Raw genomic sequence first — 21,500 nt, forward strand, 5'->3', positions numbered from 1 at the left:
TGCACTGCACAAAAAGGGCCTAACAGGGAAGTCCATAGCAGCAAGTAAGATTGCACCTCTGTCAGCTGTCTTTCGCATTATCAAGAACTTCAAGGAGAGAGGTTCACTTGTTGCCACACAGGCTCCTGGGCACCCAAGAAAGTCCAGCAAGCGCCAGGACCACCTCCTGAAGATGCTTTAACTGCGGGATCGGACCACCAACAGTGCAGAGCTCGCTCAGGAATGGCAGCAAGCTGGTGTGAGTGCATCTGCATGCACAGTGAGGCCAAGACTTTTGGAGGAAGGCCTGGTGTCAAGGAGGGTGGCAAGGAAGCCACTACTCTCCAAGAAAAAACATCCGGGACAGACTGGTATTCTGCAGAAGATACAGAGACTGGACTGCTGAGGACTGGGGTAAAGTCATTTTCTCTGATGAATCCCCTTTCCGATTGTTTGGGTCACCTGGAAGAAGGCTTGTTCAGAGAAGATGAGGTGAGCGCTACCATCAGTCCTGTGTCATGCCAACAGTGAAGCATCCTGAAACCATTCATGTGTGGGCTTGCCTTTCAGTTAAGGGGTTGGGCTCTTTCACAATCTTGCCTAAAAACACAGCCATGAATAAAAAATGGTACCAGAACATCCTCCGAGAGCAACTTCTCCCAACCATCCGAGGGCAGTTTGGTGACGAAGAATGCCTTTTCCAGCATGATGGAGCACCTTGCCATAAAGCAAAAGTCATAAGAAAATGGCTCGAGGAACATAACAGTAAGATTTTGAGCCCTTGGCCAGGAAACTCCCCAGATCTTAATCCCATCGACAATTTGTGGTCAGTTCTCAAGAGGCAGGTGGACAACTGAAAACCCACAAATTATGACAAACTCCAAGCATTGATTACACAAGAATGGACTGCCATCAGTCAGGATTTGGTCCAGAAGTTGATTGACAGCAGCCAGGGAGAATTGCAGAGGTCTTAAAAAGGAAGGGTCACCACTGCAAATATTGACTTATTGCATGAATTCTGTTTAATTCTCAATAAAAGCTTTTGATACTCACGAAATGCTTCTATTTGTATTTCATAATACCATAGAAACATCTGACAAAATGCCTAGCAACCCTGAAGCAGCGGACTTTGTGTAAACTTAACAGTTGTGTCATTCTCAAAACTTTTGGCCATGACTGTAGTGTGCATCAGGGGTGAATCAGCTTAAAGTGTGGAATTCAAAGATTTGTTTTGTTTTCTGCTGAAGAGGATGGAGGTGTGGCAGCGCGCTTGGTTTGCTGTGAGCAACACTCCAACAGCTGGTCTTTGTTCCAACTATTCAGCAAATCTCCAGAGGGGGACTGGACAAAATCAGCAGCAGTAGCCATGACGAGACAGCATCAACCCCAGACGCAGCACAGAAATTAAAACTTTCCCACTAGCTACCTACCCAAAGACTAACTAATCTCAACCCTAGTCTTCATGCAGCTACTAACAGTGGGTACTTATGCACTCGAACCCGCTAGAGCGAAAAAGGCAACTGTGTCCACAGCGACCCCTCGACCTCTAGGGAGGTGCTCCCGAGACAACTGCTCAAACGCTTTCGCTGCAACACTACCAGAATCACGAACCAGTCCCAAAGGGGAACCGTTCCTTCAGCCTGCCAGGGAAAGCTTTAATTTAGTATTTGCACGTCAAAAAATTAATGCTGTCACAACGGCTTGATTAACTCAAAGTCTGCACACACCCCTCAACAGAAAACGCACCAATGCTCCATCATTGCATGCAAAACTGCCCGAATCAGGGCAAAAACGCATATCCTACAAAACTTGTGGAAACACAACCAAGCTGACTATATTCACACCCAAAACCACGATAAAGACAACAAGGCCTCCTAAAACCAGTCTTCAGAACATTCAAAGCCCAGACTAACAAACACACTGCTTGAAATACTCTTCTATCCTCCAAGGACAAATCCAAACCCTCACAAATGCACCATGGTGCCAAGACATAGGTGAGAACAAAACGCAGCAGCCTCAAACTAACAGTAGATGATCGACAAGTATCTTAGACCTCAAAGCGAGAATCAGGAAATCTAGCAGCTGGTGTGTGTGTGTGTGTGTGTGTGTGTGTGTGTGTGTGTGTGTCTGTGTGTGTGCGCGCGCACACATGAGTCCTTCAACAAAATATACAACCACAGAAGAAGCCAGTCTGCAGGTCCGGGGAGCGTGGGGAGAATGCGAGCAGCTCAGCTTTTCAGGCTCCTGAGTCCAGCCTACAGAGGTGTACTCCATCACTTCAACTGTCAGGTAAACTCCACCCACAGCTCCCTGCAACACACACGCAGAGGCAGAATATCACAAGGCCAACCCTGAGGCCGCCACACAACCAGAAAACACCTGCTTTCAAGTTCAGTAAGGCAAAAATCAAGGTACAAACATTAAAAAGTACCTAGTTTGTGAATCCAGTACGTACGTCCAAGTCCAAGTGAAGAAAGAAATCCAAACCAAAGCGTGTCCCCGATGGCAGCGTGATCACCACCTGCTGGTCCTAGCAGCTGGTGTGTGTGTGTGTGTGACGGAGTCACTCTGACGGTGGCCGCGGCGCAGCGCTGGAGCTCATTAAAACGCACATTACACTCACCTGTGTCTTTTCTCCGTTTGTCTGCTAAGTTCCCCGCATAGTTGGACATTGTTATTCACCGCAGTAGTCGTGGGTGCACACTCGACCGCTGCCAAATCATCCTCCTGCCATAATCTATCACCCTGCAAACTTTTTCACCAGTATTCATGTCCCATTCACGTCCTCCCACAGTCAAACCGAGCGCCGTGTTCACTTCCTGTTTATAGCCGTCAGATGGGGAATCCCGGAAGTGACGTCATGATGACGTCACTGAAAGGTGCAAAGTTCGGCGTGAAAATAATTTGTTTTTGTTTCGGACCTATTTTGAGATGCAGTGGTTCGACTGTTTGTTTCTGTATATTTCTGAACAAATTACCATGAATTTATTATGGGGATTTATTATGTTTTGTGGGAGAAAACTGTGATTCCCTTGTTAATTACCTGAGGGGAGGGGCCTGTGGTGTTAAAAGGAGGCCCATCTCCACCTGTGAGAGAGAGAGAGTCAGACTTCCCTCTGACTGAGAGAGAGTGGGAGCCTGCAAGCGTTGGTTTTTGCATTGTTACAGTGGAGGTGACAGAAAGCCAGTGAACTTTGTAAGAATTTTCTTTTTCCTTCCTATTCTTTTCTGTAAATATTGTAAATAGTTTTTGAGCTCCTTGTTTTGTTCTGCACTTTGGGATTACGTTGGGTGAAATAAACAATCTCAACATCATCAGCACCCTCGGCTGTGCCATCATTTCAACAACAGACAAGGATCCGCATCACAGTCACCCTCCAGTGAGTGAGATCCAGTAGCAGTGTTGGAGCAGTCTTCCAGCACCTCCAGATGACAGATCTCCACCGCCAGACCCGATCAATGATAGTCCACCGAGGGAACGTCAGCTGGGTTTCGCCACAGCAGACTTCTGCAAAATACAGTCTGCTCATCCTACAGCCACTGTTCTCTGAACAGTTTCACTTCACATCACAGTTGTCCTTTGTGTTTTAAACTGGATTTTATTAATCTGTTGAATCTGGTGTGTGAGTCACATTCTTTGCATTCATTTTCTAGACTGTTCCATAGCTGGACCCCTTGTACTGAAATGCAGTGTTCTGTCACTTTGGTTCCAAGGTTACATTTTGTAAAGTTATTTTCTCGCTTTGGAAATCTGCTCTGAATATTTTTGGGTAATTTTTTTTTTTTTTTTTAATGCACAATATTTTTAATCTTTAATGCAATACATTTCAATAGTTTCAACTGGCTAAATCAATGCTTTGTGGGATATCTGTATTTTCTTTTTGATATTTTTACTTTTGCGTAGTTTGTGTGATTTCCAGTTCAATTTCTCATCCACCATGACGCTCAAAAACTGAGTTAACCCTCACTCTGTTAGTTTCTCTACCTTCTATATTGTCAAGTCCTCAGAATTTTTGTGCTGCTCCAGGCTTGAACGGAGTGTTCTCTTCACATGGATTTAAAGAGGATTCCACTTAAACAATCAGTCCAAGTTTTCTTTCAATTCTTTTGTTGTCATCACATCACCATTAGCTTTCAAGTTCTTTAGACTTCTTTAGTTGTCTGGGATTTCTTTGCCTTCTTCATAATTCTTTGGATCTTAAGTTCTTTTAGGTTCCTTCAATTTTCTTTTAGCTTTGTTTTGAATTCTTCGACCCTTTAGCAGGTTCTTAGTTTCTCTTCATTAGTTTGTAGTCTTTGGCTGTTAGGTGAAAAAGGAAAGACTCAAAATATGCCCACTTACTCCTAGGAGTTGTATTTGAGTTTTTTTTTTTTTTCACAAAAGTTCCATTCAAAGTAATCTGACAACTAATAATGATTTGACATTAAAGTGTCAACTATTTTTAACAAAGGTAGATTTTAAATATTTAACTTAAACTTCATCCACACTTTAAATTAATTGTTGTTTAAACCCAATGAGCAACACAAACTTTGCACTTTCATTGAAAAAACAAAACAAAAAACACATTAAACTTAAAGTTTGCATCTGAAGCCGGAATGTCCCAGGCGCTCCTGAACACAACAAACATTTCGTTGATTACACAACCACCGATATTCAGCGCTGGGAGATGTTATCTGGGAAATCTTAGGTGACTTTATGGTTCTTAATGACTGGCTTCTTTGTGTGTTGATTGTACTGATTGTTGTGTTGCTTCTTATGTGTGTTTTATTCATTTATACAGTCATTCCAATGCAATATACTCTGTATAGAACGACAAAGCTCTCTAAACCAAGCATATTTCTTTTCATGTCAAGGAAATAATAAAAATATTTGAATTAAAAAAAAGTATGATTTATAATAACTTAAAATACCAAGTCTTTACCAAGATTACCACCCCCGACCCCCACGCCCCCCAACACATACACACCAGCAAGAGCAGAGCAGATGAAAACTAAGTTTGCTATGAGGCACACTTCCTCAAACTTCATTGTATTTCTGACTCTCAGACAGAGAAGACAGGATAAATTCAGTCACGCCGAATTGTGCCTCATTAAGCCAGATTGTGTGTTATTTGCGTGTGTTCAGCGCCTGAAGACTGCCCAGCAGGCCGAAACGTTGTGCCGGCAAAAGGCGCAATTTAAGTTTCATTTTGGTTCTTGTCATATTTGTGCTCCTCATTTCAGTTTGTGCCTCATACCAGCCTTTTCCTCCTGATTTTTCTGATAATTTGGCCGAGTTCATTATGGCAAATATGGCAAATTATGTGTGTGTGTGTGTGTGTGTGTGTGTGTGTGTGTGGGGCGGGGGGGGCCTTAACGCCTGATGAAAATATTTGTTGGCGGTAAGGAAGCAGTTTATTGGTTTATTGTTGTTGTGCTGTTCCCACCCATTTTGTGTTGTTTATTTTTCATTTGTTTGAGCACCGTGGCTCAGGGGGACCTGTGGGGGAGGGACCTGCCTGCATGCGGTGTGGGGAGGGCGCTTTTTGGTGCCGGGTTAGTTGTTCTAACAATAAACTCCAGTGCTTGTGTGAACTGAAGAACAGACTCAGCCTCCTTCGCTGTCTCCGCTGCTCGTCGGGATGGAGCCACGGCAAACTCCAAAGAGAAGAAGCCCGGAGAACACAGGAAGGATCGCCGCACAGTGGGGGACCTCGAGCCGGCCCGACGGATCCAGTGATCAGCGGAAGCACCAACCAGAAGCGGCGAGGATGGCCGAAGATGGTGACGGTCGCATGGATGCGGGAGCTCGCCCACCCACCGCTATGGCGAGAGCTGCCGTCAAGCTGCCGAAGTATGATGGTGCCGGCTCACTGGAGCTCTTCATCAAGCAGACACGAGTCGCCGCTACTCATGACGGCTGGAGTGACCAAGACACCTCCGCGCATTTAGCCCTGGCCTTGGAAAGCAAGGCCCAGCAAGTTCTCCTCGACTTGGCGCCGGGAGAAGAGCGGGTCCTGGCTGCGTTAATCACCACACTTGAGCAGCGCTTCGGGCGGCGCACCGTAGAGGCTGCTGAGAGAGAAAAGCTGAATAATCGCCGCCGCCGTGAAGGAGAGAACTTGGGCTCCTTCGCCGCTGACGTCCAGCTATACACACGGCAGGGCTTCCCCACCTTCCCCGTAAGCATGCTGGAGGAACTGGTCCTCCACGCATTCCTGCAAGGACTCACACCCGAGCGGCTGCGTCAGCATGTGCAGCTCGCTACCCCACAGACCTTGGAGGAGGCCCTCCGGGAAGCAGAACGAGCTAAGACGATCCTCTCTACACCACGGGTTGGCGCCAAATCACCGCCCCGTGTTCGTCTGGCAGACACCGCCGAAGAAGAAGCTGAAACAGCCCTCCAGGCACAGCGCTCCACATCGCCCCAAACAATTCGTCGGAAATGCTGCGAAGATGACCGCTGTTACCGGTGTGGCAAGCCAGGCCACGTCGCAAGAAACTATCCGTCGCCCGCCCCAAAAAGTCAGGCTCCGGGAAATGGGAGAGGAGCGGCACCGTGAGGGGGTCGTCGCTCCCCGCTCCAACCCCTCGCCTAGATCCATGTCCGCTGCTGGGACCGTGCAGCTGCACGAAAGGGCTGTATCTGTCCTGTAATGTAAACAATCAACCGTGCCACGCCCTCGTCGACACCGGCTCCACCATCTCCATTGTGCGGCCTGGCTTCCTCCCCGACACAGCGGACCGACTCGCCGCCGACTGGGCCCCCACCGACGTCAAGCTGATGACCATCTCCGGGGAGAAGATCGACATGGCGGGGAAGAAGCAGCTGACTGTCCACACCGGCAACCAAGACATAAAACACGAATTCTGGCTCGCTAATATCCAGGCCCCCTGCATCATCGGTCTGGACCTGCTGAGCCGCTGGAGAGCCAAGATCGACGTAACCAGAGGCAGCATCATCCTGGGGTCCCACATCCTCCCGCTCCAGCCTGACCGGAAGAAACACTGCCGAGTGGGGCAGACGGACGACTCCGCCCACTCCGAGAAGCAGTCGTCAACTACATCCGCAGAACGTGAAGTCAACTCCATTCCTACAGAGCGCGCACCAATCGCAGCGTGAGAGCAGAGCTCCACCCCCTTCAAGAAACTGTCTCCAACGATGTCCGCCGTCCAGAGACAGCACCTCGCTGAGTCCACCTGGGTGGTGGCCACCCATCGTCAGCAGCCTCGCCGCCGTCGCAGAGCAGCCCCTCCGTTGAAACCGCCGAGGCGATTAACAAACTGTGGCAGCGTAGCAGCATCAGGCTAACTCCGCACCAGCAGCAGCAGCTGAGAGAGCTTCTGGGGCAGTTCCGAGATATCTTCGCGGCCAACACCAAAGACTGCCAGCGAACCTCCCTCGTCCAACACCACATCGAGATGGGGGATGCCCCGGCCATCCGACTACGCCCCCACCGGCTCACGTTCACAAAGCGGCAGGCAGCAGAGGAAGTACTCCAGGAAATGATTGACGCTGGGGTAGTGGAGCCCTCTGACAGCCCCTGGGCCATGCCGGTTGTGCTGGTGAAGAAGAAAGGAGGCAGGTGGTGGTTCTGTGTGGATTACTGGCATCTCCACAACGTAACCAAGAAAGACTTCTACCCACTGCCGCGTATTGATGGCGCCCTCGACTACATCTCCGGTTCCAGCTGGTTCAGCTCCCTCAGCCTCCACAGCAGCTTCTGGCAGGTGGAGCTCGCCCTCGAGTCGAGACCAAAAACTGTGTTCACTTTTGGCCAGGGGCTGTGGCAGTTCCGGGTCATGCCGTTCGGGCTCTGCAACGCTCCGGCAACATTCGAGGCTGATGGAGAGGGTGCTGGCCACCGTTCCACATGAACGCTGTGTGGTGTACCTCGACGACCTGCTAGTACACGCTGACAGCTTCAAGAGAGCCCTCGCCAACTTAAAAGAAGTCTTCGAGCGCATCCGCCGGGCCGGGCTGAAGCTGCACCCAGGGAAGTGCCGCCTGCTGAGCCAGGAAGCGGAGTTCCTGGGGCATGTCGTCAGCGCTCGGGGTGTGGCCACCAACCCCAGCAAGGTGGGGGCAGGCTGGGACTGGCCGCGGCCGACCAACGTCAGTGAACTCCGAAGCTTCCTGGGACTGGCCTCGTACTACTGCCGCTTCATGAAAAACTTCGCCACCATCATCAGCCCACTCCACCGGCTGACCGACAAGGGCCGGCCGTTCCAGTGGGACGACAGCTGCACCGCCGCCTTCTACTCCGTCCAAGCTGCGCTGACTGAGGCTCCAGTCCTGGCGTATCCATCTCCAAACGAGCCGTTCATCATGGATACTGACGCCAGCAATGTCGGTGTGGGAGCGGTGCTGTCCCAAGGAGAAGGAGAGGCCAAGAAGGTCGTGGCCTACTTCAGCAGAGTGCTGAGCTGGTCCAAGCGGAACTACTGCGTCATGCGAAGAGAGCTGCTGGCAGTGGTGCTGGCTCTGCGGCAGTTCTGGCCGTATCTCCTGGGCCGGCGGTTTCTCCTCTGCACCGATCACGCTTCGCTGACATGGCTGCTGAGCTTCAAGAACCCAGAGGGCCAGGTGGCTCGCTGGATTGAAATTCTCCAGGAGTTTGACTTTGAGATCCGGCACCGGGCGGGGTGTCAGCACAGCAACGCTAACGCGCTATCCCGGTGACCCTGTGCAGCAGCTGAGTGCCATTACTGTCAGCCGCAGGAGGAGCGGGGACCCAAAGTCCAGAGTGCGGACGTGGTGAGTATCACCCACGGTCTATCACTCTGCGCTGCTGAGTTACAGGCGTCCCAGGTGGCGGATGAAACGCTGAAATTCCTCCAGAGATGGCTGGAGGCGGGCCAGCGGCCTGAGCGGGCCGAGGTGGCTGGCTGTGCGCTTGAGGTGAAGGCGTACTACTCACAGTGGGGCTGCTTCGAGAGCCATGATGGGCTGCTGTCATGAATCATGATGTTTACATTAGTCTGTAATTCAGGTACTTTTTAGACCAGCAGAGAAGGCCTTGCAGGCCCTGACGGCCCACCACTGATATATCTATCTATCTATCTATCTATCTATCTATCTATCTATCTATCTATCGATATATATACAGTATATATATATATATATATATATATATATATATATATATATATATATATATATATATATATATATATATGTCTATATATATATATATATATATATATATATATATATATATATATATATATATATATATATATATAGACATACATAAATTTAAAAGCATTTATTCTTACTGGGCTCAGTCTAAAACAAATTACACAACTCAGTGAGTCATTTGCTCTGTTCTCTACTAAGACTGAACAGTCTTGGTTAAAAGTTAAAAACCGTCAAAAATAGAGGCGCGGCTATAATCATAAAAAAATAATTCCCTTTTCACCAACTAATATAATACTGGATCCGTGTGGGAAGTATGTTATTGTTACAGGAAAATTGTATAATAAACCAGTAACTTTAGCAAATGTATATGCCCCCAATACTGATGATGAGGCCTTCATTAACACTTTTTTCACAGCAGTCCCACATATGAATTCACATCAATTGATTATCGGAGGAGATTTTAACCTTGTTTTAGATCTGATTATTGACAGGTCATCACAAACAACATCCAGTTTATCTAAATCCGCCAAAGCTATTCATAGTTTCATGAATAGTTACAAACTATTTGATCCTTTTAGGATCCTGTCGCCCAATGGAAGAAAATATTCTTATTTTTCTCCGGTTCACCATTCATTTTCCAGGATAGATTTCTTCTTAATGGATTACATAAACTTAACAGACGTCAAACATTGTGATTATGAAGCGATCGTTTTATCAGATCATAGTCCAGTGACATTTGAAATGGCAATAGGCTTTGGTTTCACACCCAAAAAATGGAGAATTAATAATGCACTTTTATCAGACAGTAACATGATGGAAAAACTAAGAAAAAGCATTGCGTTGTTTCTCCAAGCAAATGATAACCCAGAGATCTCTAGATCCACATTGTGGGAAACATTTAAGGCACACTTGAGAGGCCAGATAATTTCTCTTAATAGTTTAAAGAATAAACAAAGAATGGAAAACGAGCTTAAAATCATCCAAGAACTCAAAGAAATTGATGAAAAATATGCAAATTCCCCTACACCAGATCTATATAAAAGAAAGCAGTCACTACACACAGACCTAAATCTACTTTATACTGCAGAAACTACTAAACTGCTGACACAACTTAAACATAAAAATTATGAATATGGAGAGAAAACTGGTAAATTATTAGCACAGCAGATTAAGAAAGAAGCTGCATCAAGGTTAATCACTAACATATGATCGGACATTGGTCAAACAACGACGGACCCTAAAATGATCAATGACACATTTAGAAGTTTTTATTCTAAACTCTACTCATCAGAATCGAAAAATGACCCAAACCTAATGAATATTTTTTTTGAAAATCTCCAAATACCTACAGTGAGCCTCCATCATAAGGAAATGCTAGACCAACCACTTTCAAAAGATGAAATCAAACAGGCTATACAAAATATGCAAAGCTCTAAATGTCCTGGCCCAGATGGGTATAGTGCAGAGTTCTACAAGGCTTTCATTGATCAAGTTTGTCCTCTTCTTTTGAATGTTTATAATGAAGCTGTGGCAGGATAGGTGTGTTTATTGTTGTTCTCAGCCTATTGCCTGGGGGCGCTATAAAAACCCCTCGTACGTCTGTGTCGGCCTCTGGTTCTTGCACTTTCGGGTTGGTGCTGGCTGGTAACGGTGTTTCATGAGAGCAGGTAAAGGCTAACTCCCCTTTATGAAATATATTGTGTTGGTCCTGATGGAAGTTATGCCCTGCAGTATCGCGATGGCTCCGGGGGAGCGCGTCAAGCGCATGCCGCAGCAGCTGTAGATCGGGCGCGTGGGTCCCGATGGTCCGGTGCTGGTCTGAGCATTTGTCCCGCTAACGGAAGTAGGAAGCGGTATGTTGTTGTTTAACTTTCTGTTAATCAACAGGTGTACAGGCTGTAACAAACCCTTTTCATTTATTAGGTTCTGCCCTGTTCGAGCCCCGTTCCAGCGCAGACACACCACGGCTGTCTTTGTTCCTTGTTTTCTTTGTCTTTGTGTTTGTCCGTCCTGGAGCTGCTGCCATGTTAAATGTTATTCTGTGTCGTGTCCTCCGCACGGTGGCGTGTTGGTGTGGGCCAGCCCAAGCATGCACGGGACTTTGGACCGAAATGATGCGCGCTCCTGTCAATTAAATGTTTTTGTTTGAAACAATAATTTGAACGAATGTAACTGAACTTAACTAAGAATAGAATAAATTATTTTCACTTGGAACCTCTGTACTCCTTTTGTCATCCGGTGAACCTGTGTGTCCTTTTGTCACTGGGAAAGCTGAGAGGAGTATACATCACCCAAATTGACCAGACACACCACTCTGTTACAAAGCCTTGGTGACAGGCTCACTTCCACCGACTCTATATGACGCGTGCATCTCTTTGATTCATAAGGCCGGAAAAGACCCATTAGACCCAGGCTCATATAGGCCCATAAGTCTATTAAATGTAGATAATAAAATATTGGCAAAGATCTTGGCAACGCGGTTGGAAAAGGTTCTTCCAACAATCGTGTCACCAGATCAAACTGGGTTCGTGAAAGACAGTCTTTTTAAGTTAAAGAATAACTGTTTAACATAATCTATACCAAAAACCCCAATAAACAAAAGTCGGAGATACTGCTCTCACTGGATGCAGAAAAAGTCTTCGACAGGGTTGAGTGGGATTTCCTCTTCTCAACCCTGTCCAGGTTTGGGTTTGGCCAACATTACATCTCATTGATTAAACTGCTTTATATTCAACCCCAAGCCACAGTACAGACATATAACTTGGAATCACGCCCATTCTCTCTTTGTCGTTCAACATGGCAAGGGTCTCCGCTAACGCCTTTACTTTTTGCTTTGGTCATTGAACCACTTGCTATTTCATTACGATCCTCAGTGGAAAATGTGAAACAGCTGCTGGTGGTCAGAGGAGAGTGGGGTGTTGTCTGCAGGGGTGGGGTGGGAGAAAAGTGGTGGGGAGGAGTTCAACTTTGTGAAGTACTTAGGTTTGAAGAGTTTCAAACAAGCTGTTTTCTACCCAAAGGGAGGGGCTGCTGTAGAGAGCAGCAGGCTGAAAGAGATTACTCAGACATGTGTGGATGGAGGCAAATAACATTTTGGGGGTGGCTTTTAAGGGAATTCAACTTTGGGGCATGCTGAAAACCTTAAAAAATTGGATTTTGCATGATATAGGTCCTTTAAATATCTTGGAATACATATTGTTCATGAAATGTCTGGTCGCTTCAGTAAAAACTTTGTGAGTCTTTATCAACAAACTGAGCAAGAGCTTAATAGATGGTCTAATCTTCCCATCTCGCTAGCTGGACAAATAAACATCATCAGGATGAATATGTTACCAAAATATCTATTTTTCTTTCAATGTATTCCAATATTAATTAAAGCTGTAGGCAGGATTTTGCTAGTCAATGCTAATTTTTCTGTGTTTTCTTTGGATTAAATGTTAGAGTATCCATTGATAATCCTTTAGGAGTGCAGTATAACTGCACTACCGCGAGGGCGCAGTGTTCCCATCTGTCTCTGTTCTGAGCTGAAAAGGAATCTCGACCGCTCCAGGTACCTTTGACCAATCAGAAGAGCCCATGAGGTTCTAACCGTGATTGGTTGAGGGGCGTTCTTGTAGGAGGGGCTTAACTTGCGTAAGGGCGTAATGTCAGAGAAAACAGGACAGGATTGGATGTGCTGGGTTTCAAATCGCCATCTTGCTTAGGTAAAAATTAGACTCTTTAATAAATTCATTTATTTGGAATAAAAAGACACCAAGAATGAAAAAGTCTTTCTTGCAAAGACCAAAACCTATTGGTGGGATGGGGCTACCTAATTTCTGACTTTATTACTGGTCTTGTAATATCAGAAGTATGTCATTCTGGAATGCATCTCTTGAACCTGATTGGGAACGAATGGAAAGCTTTGCATTTTCCCCCAACACATTGAAATCATTACTCTACTGTACTTCTGATCTCTCCAGATTCAAATGCCAAAATCCTGTGGTTTCTCATTCATTGAAAATATGGTCTCAGATTAGAAGACACTTTCAGTGGTGTCAGTGTTCAGTTCTAACACCACATACTGGTAATCAAGCCGTAAGTCTGCTCTCAGGTAATATATTTCAACAATGGGACTTTAAAGGCACACATGTAATCAAAGATTTGTTTATCAATAAATATTTTCCAACATTTGAGCAACTGCAACGTAAATTTAAAATGGAAAACAAAGACTTCTACAAATATTTACAAATACGTGGTTTCATAAAAGCTACATTTCCATCCTTTCCCAATCAACCTCACGAAAATCCAGTGGATAATATTTTGTTATTCAAGAAAGGGTCCATTTCCAAAATATGTAACAGTCTTTTACAGGTAGAGTGCTCAACTTTATTAGATCATATCAAGGATGCCTGGAGTAAAGATTTGGGAATAAACCTTACAGCAGACCAATGGACAGAAGCTCAAGAGCGGGTTCACTCCTCCTCTGTCTGTATCCGCCATGGTCTTCTACAATTCAAAATCCTTCATCGACTGCATTTGTCCAAGGAAAGACTTTCAAAGATGTTCCCAGGAACAGATGCCTCTTGTGAACGATGCGGTCAGACACCGGCTTCATTAGCACATACGTTTTGGCACTGTCCTAATATCACATTCGACTGGTCCAAAACGATAGAGATGTTGTCTGAAATCTTTAAAACTCGTTTACTAATGGATCAGGTTATATGTTTATTTGGAGTTATACCGGCAGGTCTACACCTGAACAGTTCACAAATCAATGTTATTTCCTTTGTAATGTTTTTAGCTCGGCACTTGATTCTTTTAAATTGGAAAAGTAAGACCCCTCCTACTCATCAAAACCTTACGAGAGAAATAATGCAATGCCTACAATTAGAAAAAAAACAAATATACTTTAAGACAAAAAGAACACAAGTTTTTCATTACTTGGCAACCCTTTATCAGGTATTTTAATAAAGATAATTTAGGATAATTCCTTAAAGCTCCCCAAAATTCCTCCTTGGTTTGGAATTGTGCAGGTTCCTTTATTTTTTTTATTTTTTTACTTATTTATTTATTTATTTATTTGATTTTATTTTTTTTTTTTCTTGTCTTGTTTTTGTTTTGTTTTTCGTGGTTGGTATTGTTTTTGTTGCATTGTTGTTCTGTTATTTGGGAAAAATAAAAAAAAAATTATACATGTGAACAATTCATATTTTGAAATAAAAACGTTTCAATAAAAAAAAAAGTATTAAAAGTTAAAAACTGAGTTAACAAACTGAATTTGAGAATTGTTTGAAGTTCCCAAACGTTTTTCAGTAAAATGTTCAAAACTACAGAAACAGATGCATGAATACCTGCAAAAGAGAAAGAAAGAAGGAAGGCAGTTCCCTGGTGGACAGTGTGACGACTAAAGGTTGAAAGACCTATAATGGATCATTTTTATTCTCTCCACACGTCGAGGCAGGCCTGCTAATCACACTGCAGTTATTAGATTCACAACTTTCAAAAAATGTGTTTTTCAGATTTGTTTACATTCCTGTTTCAATCAGTGAAACAACTCAAACCTTGGAGCGACGCCTTCTGTTGTTATTTCCTCCCATTTGACAGAAGCATGGAGAACTTTGGGGATGTCGGAGTTGTCTGGTTCTGTCTGTGGTGAGGAGGCTTCACTGCTCCGCCCTCTCATGCATCAGGGGGCCATTCTCAGTGTGTGTTGAACTTGTATGGTGTTTGGCTGCCCCCTGCTGGACAGACTGCACAGTGCAGCCACATGAATAGTGCTTGGTTGGCCAACAGATTTGACTGTTCTCTGACATAGATGTGTAGAAAGTAGACTCCTCGGTGTGGCGGCCATCTTGGATGGGTCTGCATTGTCTTCTATTGAAGAATGAGGTCTTTACTCTCAAAACGTCAAAACTTACCGAATTTACAACCATTTTTCAGCTGATTTGCTTTGTTACAAACAGCAGACATGACATTAAGATCCAAGATGATTTTATAAATGTATAACTTGCTCTTGGTTCATTCGAAATGGAACTTTTTAGACTAAAATACACATTCTGTTCAAAAATGAAAAAAATGTGGCAACAAGAGTGGTTATATTGTTATATTGTATAGTTGTTATGTTGTTTGTTATACAGTTTTTTTTTTTTTTAACTGTAAAGCAGTTGTGCTGCTTCTGTTCCTTTGATGAAAAGTTTTCTGTACAGTTACAGCTGTGTGTTTGCTTCTTGTCTCAATTCAGATGGACTGTGGCGCTCTGAGGGCGTGTCAGAGCTGAACATGGACTTTGACTACTGGACTGGGAGTTGTGAAGCTGAGACGGCGTCCTCACATCAAGCAGAGACAGACAGAAGGACCGAGGAGGGACGGAGAGCAGCTTCTTCTCTCCTACAGCGTCTGGAAGAAGATGTGAAGAGAGTTCAGCAGGTGAGAATCTCTGTCAGCTCACAACAGAGCTTTCACCACGCCGTCTTCCACTGGATTCCACTGTGTGGCTGCTGGATGTGTGTGTGTGTGTGTGTGTGTGTGTGTGTGTGTGTGTGTGTGTGTGTGTGTGTGTGTGTGTGTTTCAAAGCACAACAATCTTTGACACACACATGTGGGACACATGCCAGCAACATCCTTCAAATGTGTGTGTCTCTCTACACTGTGACTGTGGAGGTCCTGGTGAGGAAATCAATTCATTTGAGGTAACACTTTTTATAATCATGATCAGTTTGTGCACTCACTCGTGTGTGTGTGTGTGTGTGTGTGTGTGTGTGTGTGTGTGTGTGTGTGTGTGTGTGTGTTGCTCAGGCTGAGACTGAAATGGTTCAGAGTGTCAGAGTTAAACAAGGTTAAATATTAACAAGAATGTTGAATTTATGGTGTTGATTAATCTTTATCTTTATGGTTTCACACACACAAGCACACATCCATCTGCCTGTTTCCATGTTTGAGCTCGTTGTCCTTCTGGAAGGTGAAGCTTTGCCACAGATTCACATCTTTTCAGACACTAACAGGTTTAAATCCAGCGTTGTCCACTATTCATGTCCATCAGGTCTGAGCGGCGTCCCTGTCCTCCCCGACAGCGTGCTGCGGAGTGTGTCGGTGTGTCCTCTGCTATGGACCAGTGTGAGGACGGACAGGGGGGAGGCCGTCCCTCTAAAAGGACTCTGAGTGGGGAACACCAGAAACAGACCAAAGCTAAACGGTCAGACTTCCATTTTTAACTGTCCTCCACTCTTCTGCACACCACGCTGTGTGTGTGTGTGTGTGTGTGTGTGTCCAAGAATGATCTTGATCTGAACTTTATTTTTTTGTTCTTCTCGTTCCCTCAAAATCTGAAAATGTTTCCTTGAAGGATGAGGCAGCGGAACAAAGCAGACTCTCCTGGATCTGGACCTGAGCCTAGACCTGGGCCTAAGCTTAGACCGAGACCTGGACATGGACCTGGGTCTAAACTTAGACCTAGACCTGCATCTAAACCTAGATCTGGACCTAAGCCTAAAGTAAAACCTGGTCCTGAAGCTGGACCTGAATGGATACCTGGTCCCAGCTGTGTGTCCATGAGGAGTGACTGGTCCCAGAACCTCAGTGTGGATTTCAGAGGATCCCCTTCCTTAAACTCTCCGTAGGTGTTCTCTCTTCTGGTCTCTGTGTTTTCCATCATTCTTTACTGAATGATTCACTGAACACGACGCCTCTCCTTCTATTTCTCTTCATCAGTATCAGACACATCCGGGCAGGACAGGATCAAACTCATCTGGACCCCATATTTGAGGTGAGAACAAGTCTCCATTCATCACTTTACCGTCACATCAATGGGACAGAAGAAGCTGAAACAGGAAACAGACTCTCAACTTCTTAGATCCATTCAGGTCCAGCGTGAAACAGTCCGACCTTCATCCAGCTTCCAGAGTTCACTTACGACTGAAGATGTCTCTGCTGGAGATCCCATATGAAGTGTGATCTGGCTTCACATGTTGTCTGTTCTGCTGCCTGCTAGCATTTAGCTGAAATAACAGCTTCAGCCACAACTGTAGTGACGACAGCAGAAACCTGAGCAGTAACGCTGGTTTCCATGCTGACAGTTGCATTAATCTTTATAACAACAGCTTTAATGGTGGCTGTAACCTCAGCAGCCGCAGCAACACTTTCAGTGATAATGCTAGCAGTAATTACAGCGATAACAGGAGAGTTTTGCCTAACATTAGCAGTCAGGGTAGCGGTGACCTTAGTGGTGACTGTAGCTGAAACAATAGCCTTAGCGCTAACATTAGCAGTCAGGGTAGCGGTGACCTTAGTGGTGACTGTAGCTGAAACAATAGCCTTAGCGCTAACATTAGCAGTCAGGGTAGCCGTAACCTTAGTGGTGACTGTAGCTGAAATAATAAAAGCATTCATGATTACAGCAGCTGTAGCTGTAACAGTAACCGTAGCAGAATGCTAACAGTCATGCTGATGTTTGTGGTCAGGGCAGCGGTAATATAGCAGGAGCTTTAGAAGTAGCAGTAGTGTTGGTAGCTGTGGTTCACAGTAGCTGTAGCGGTAACGGCAGTGTTCCTGGTAATGTTATCCACATGGGAAGCTGTAACATTAGCTTCAATGGAACAATATTGCTAATACAATATTGCTAATGACAGCTCCAGCAGTAACAGTAGCAGGAAAAGTAACAGTAATCCTAGCAGTAAGAGTAGCTTCAGTGCTAATGATAGCATCAATGGTTGTGGTAGCGCTAACAGTAGTGATATCGGTGGTGTTTGCAGTAACCATGGTGATAACCGTCGCCGTAATGCTGAGAGATTTCCACTCACATCTGGATCTATCTTTAGTCTCAGCTCAAAGTCAACTCCAGATGTTTCTCTGTTCCAGCTGCTGGAGGACAACATGCTGACATTCATGAAGGGGGAGCTGAAGAAGATGAAGAAGCTCCTGAGTCCAGATTACCCAGCATGCTCATGGAGTGTGCGGGAGGATGAGGATGAAGAGCAGAGGGGCAGCAGAGAATCATTTCTGATGTTCTCACTGGACTTCCTGAGGAGGATGAAGCAGGAGGAGCTGGCTCAGCGTCTGAGGAGCAGTACGAGGATTTGATCTCATCAAGCACTGAAATGTTTTCAACTTCAAAGGAAATCAATCAGAAAATGAGTCCTGTCTCAGAACACAGCTCATTTCCAGCTCATACACACTAAGAGAGTTCCTCAACTCTGCTCTCCGTGTCATGCAAGCATCAATCATTCCAGTAACAACTTCAATTAGATGTTCTAGTTCACAAAACTCTGAACTCAGCTGTCATTTGGAATGGGGTTGTTTTCTCCTGGGCTGCAGGGTCACTGTGTCACATCACAGAACAGTGCCAGAGATCCCAACACTGACCATGTTTACACATAAAATCTAGTCGTAGAATAGTGTTTGTTGAGAGCACAGAGTGGCTTCTCAGAATGGAAGTGATTTTGGAGCAAAAATCAAATTAAAAAGCATGATCAGAAGTGCTTTTTAATATGAGGCTGCATTAACTGACTCAGATTACAGATAGTCAATCATTGAAATGGAATTTTCATTTCCTTCTTTAGGTTTCACATTTTGTGAAAAAAACAAAAAATTAATTGTTTAATTATTAATTGGTAATTAATTGATTGGTCGTTTTCATGGCCGCCCTGTGAAAAGTGAATTAAAATTCAATTTGCCTTCGCCATCCGAAGTGGCACAGGAGGGTGAACACTCAGTCAGTGAACGCTCCACAATTCTCTCCTGTAAAATGAGAATCTGGGGCTCCAGTTCCAATTACATTTTTCTTTGTTTTTGGAATGGTGACACAACTATGAATGGCTTCATGTCTCTGGGATTTATGGCACCGACTTCACCGTTCTTCTCCTTTTGGCGTTCTCTCTTTTGAGAATTGTGGTTGTTACCTTATCTCAGGAAGAATTTCTCCTTTTGTTGGTTTTCCCAACATTCAATGTACCCAACAGTGTTTCTGGTTGCTTTGACCTCACTGGCATGTGCTTCAGTTCCCGAAAAGTTCCTCTTTTACCCCCTTTGCCATGATGATGAAAGGTGAGGAAAACACACCAATCTATCAAAAGGTGTTTTGTTGCCATATATAGTTGAGTTGAGTGAATGTGTGCTGGTTGGAGCTTCAGGGCTGAGTGTTCTAATCTAAGGTGCTGCAAATTCCCAAGAAAGACAAAACAAGAATGTACACTTCAAGACAGAGAAAACAAGAATACACGAGAAGCAGGGAATTTCCATGACAACACCTGCCTGAGATCAGAGGCATTTGGTCTCCACTGAGGAGCTGGATGGATTTGATGGAGGAGAAACATCTCCATCAACACACTTTCATCTTCACATTCAATATCAAATGCTTTCCACTGATTCATGGTTTCCTCTTTTCAGGAATTTCTGCTGGAGTCTGCCAACAGAAACTGAAATGTGGCCTGAAGAAGAGGTTCAAGTGTGTGTTTGAGGGGGTCTCTGAAGGAGGACAGTCCACTGAGCAGAACCAGATCTACTCAGAGCTCCACATCACAGTGGGAGGGACTGCAGAAGTCAGTGAGGAACATGAGGTCAGACAGGTTGAAACAGCATCCAGGAAACCAAACACAGAAGAAAGAAGCATCAGACCAGGAGACATCTTTAAAGACTCATCTGGAAGATCTCAACCAATCAGAACAGTGCTGACAAAGGGAGTGGCTGGCATTGGGAAAACAGTCCTGACACAGAAGTTCACTCTGGACTGGGCTGAAGACAAAGACAACCAGGACATCCACTTCATATTTCCATTCACCTTCAGAGAGCTGAATGTAGTGAAGGAGGACAAGTTCAGCTTGGTGGGACTTGTTCATCACTTCTTCAAAGAAACCAAAGAAGCAGGAATCTACAGCTTTGAAGAATTCCAGGTGATCTTCATCTTTGATGGTCTGGATGAGTGTCGATTCCCTCTGAACTTCCACCAGACTGAGACCCTGACTGATGTTACAGAGCCCACCTCAGTGGATGTTCTGCTGATAAACCTCATCAGGGGGAAACTGCTTCCCTCTGCTCACATCTGGATCACCACACGACGTGCAGCAGCCAATCAGATTCCTGCTGACTGTGTGGACAGGGTGACAGAGGTCCGAGGGTTTAACGACCCCCAGAAGGAGGAGTACTTCAGGAGGAGGTTCAGAGAGGAGGAGCAAGCCAGCAGGATCGTCTCCCACATCAAGAAATCACGAAGCCTCGACATCATGTGCCACATCCCGGTCTTCTGCTGGATCACTGCTGAAGTTCTGGAGGAGGAGTTGAAGAGCAGAGAGGGAGGAGAGCTGCCCAAGACCCTGACTGAGGTGTTCATCCACCACCTGGTGGTCCAGGTCAAAATGAACAAGGTCAGGTTTGATGGAGGAGCTGCTACAGATCCACACTGGAGTCCAGAGAGCAGAAAGGTAATGGAGGCTCTGGGAAAACTGGCTTTTGATCAGCTGCAGAAAGGAAACCCAATCTTCTATAAATCTGACTTGAAAGAGTGTGGCATCGACCTCAAAGCAGCCTCAGTGTACTCAGGAATGTTCCCACAGATCTTTAAAGAGGAAAAATTCCTGAACAAGGACAAATTGTTCTGCTTCACCCATTCGGGCCTTCAGGAGTTTCTGGCTGCTCTTCATGTCCATCAGACCTTCATCAAGTCTGGGATTGACCTACTGCAAGAGCAACAACAACAACCCTCCAGGGGGTCAAAAGCAATGAAGAAGAGGCCAAATATTCACTTTCTCCATCAGAGCGCTGTGAATGAGGCCTTGAAGAGTCCAAATGGACACCTGGACTTGTTCCTCCGCTTCCTCCTGGGTCTTTCACTGCAGACCAATCAGAGTCTCCTTCAAGGTCTCCTGACAAAGACACGAAGTAACTCAGAGGCCAGGCAGGACACATTATGGTACATCAAGGGGAAGCTGTTTGAGAGTGCATCTGTAGAAAGAAGCATCAATCTGTTCCACTGTCTGAATGAACTGAATGACGTTTCTGTGATGGAGGAGATTGAAGCGCACCTGAGATCAGCAAATCTCACCACATATCCGCTGTCTCCTGCTCTGTGGTCAGCTCTGGTCTACATCTTACTGTCATCTGAAGAAGATCTGAAGGAGTTTGACCCCAAGAAATATTCTGCTTCAGAGGAGGCTCTTCTGAAGCTGCTGCCAGTGGTCAAAGCCTCCAACAAAGCTCTGTATGTACTTTGTGAACTAATATGAAGACCTGAGTCCAGAACAAAGATTTAGCTGGTTTTCATTGTTGGTTCTTCTTCAGGTTGAGCTGCTGTGATCTGTCAGAGAGAAGCTGTAAAGCTCTGTCTTCAGTTCTCAGCTCTCAGTCCTCCAGTCTGACACATCTGGACCTGAGTAACAACGGCCTGAAAGATTCAGGAGTGAAGCTGATTTGTGCTGGACTGGAGAGTCCT

The 21,500-nt window shown here is 45.3% G+C and overlaps 1 protein-coding gene across 1 annotated transcript in view; it reads left to right on the forward strand.

Annotated features, from left to right (window-relative positions):
• The first annotated feature begins 5,600 nt into the window (after positions 1 to 5,600).
• Positions 5,601 to 21,500, forward strand: part of LOC115381302 (uncharacterized) — a 58,659-nt gene continuing 42,759 nt past the window's right edge. Inside the window, exons 1-7 of the mRNA XM_030082580.1 lie at positions 5,601 to 6,517; positions 6,586 to 7,034; positions 7,184 to 7,813; positions 7,869 to 8,606; positions 8,652 to 8,880; positions 17,896 to 18,143; positions 19,463 to 21,269. Coding sequence (XP_029938440.1) covers positions 5,601 to 6,517; positions 6,586 to 7,034; positions 7,184 to 7,813; positions 7,869 to 8,606; positions 8,652 to 8,880; positions 17,896 to 18,143; positions 19,463 to 21,269 — 5,018 coding nt within the window. The remainder of the gene's footprint in view (positions 6,518 to 6,585; positions 7,035 to 7,183; positions 7,814 to 7,868; positions 8,607 to 8,651; positions 8,881 to 17,895; positions 18,144 to 19,462; positions 21,270 to 21,500) is intronic.

Source organism: Salarias fasciatus, chromosome 23 (genome assembly GCF_902148845.1).
Source record: "Salarias fasciatus chromosome 23, fSalaFa1.1, whole genome shotgun sequence".
Classification (NCBI taxonomy): domain Eukaryota; kingdom Metazoa; phylum Chordata; class Actinopteri; order Blenniiformes; family Blenniidae; genus Salarias; species Salarias fasciatus.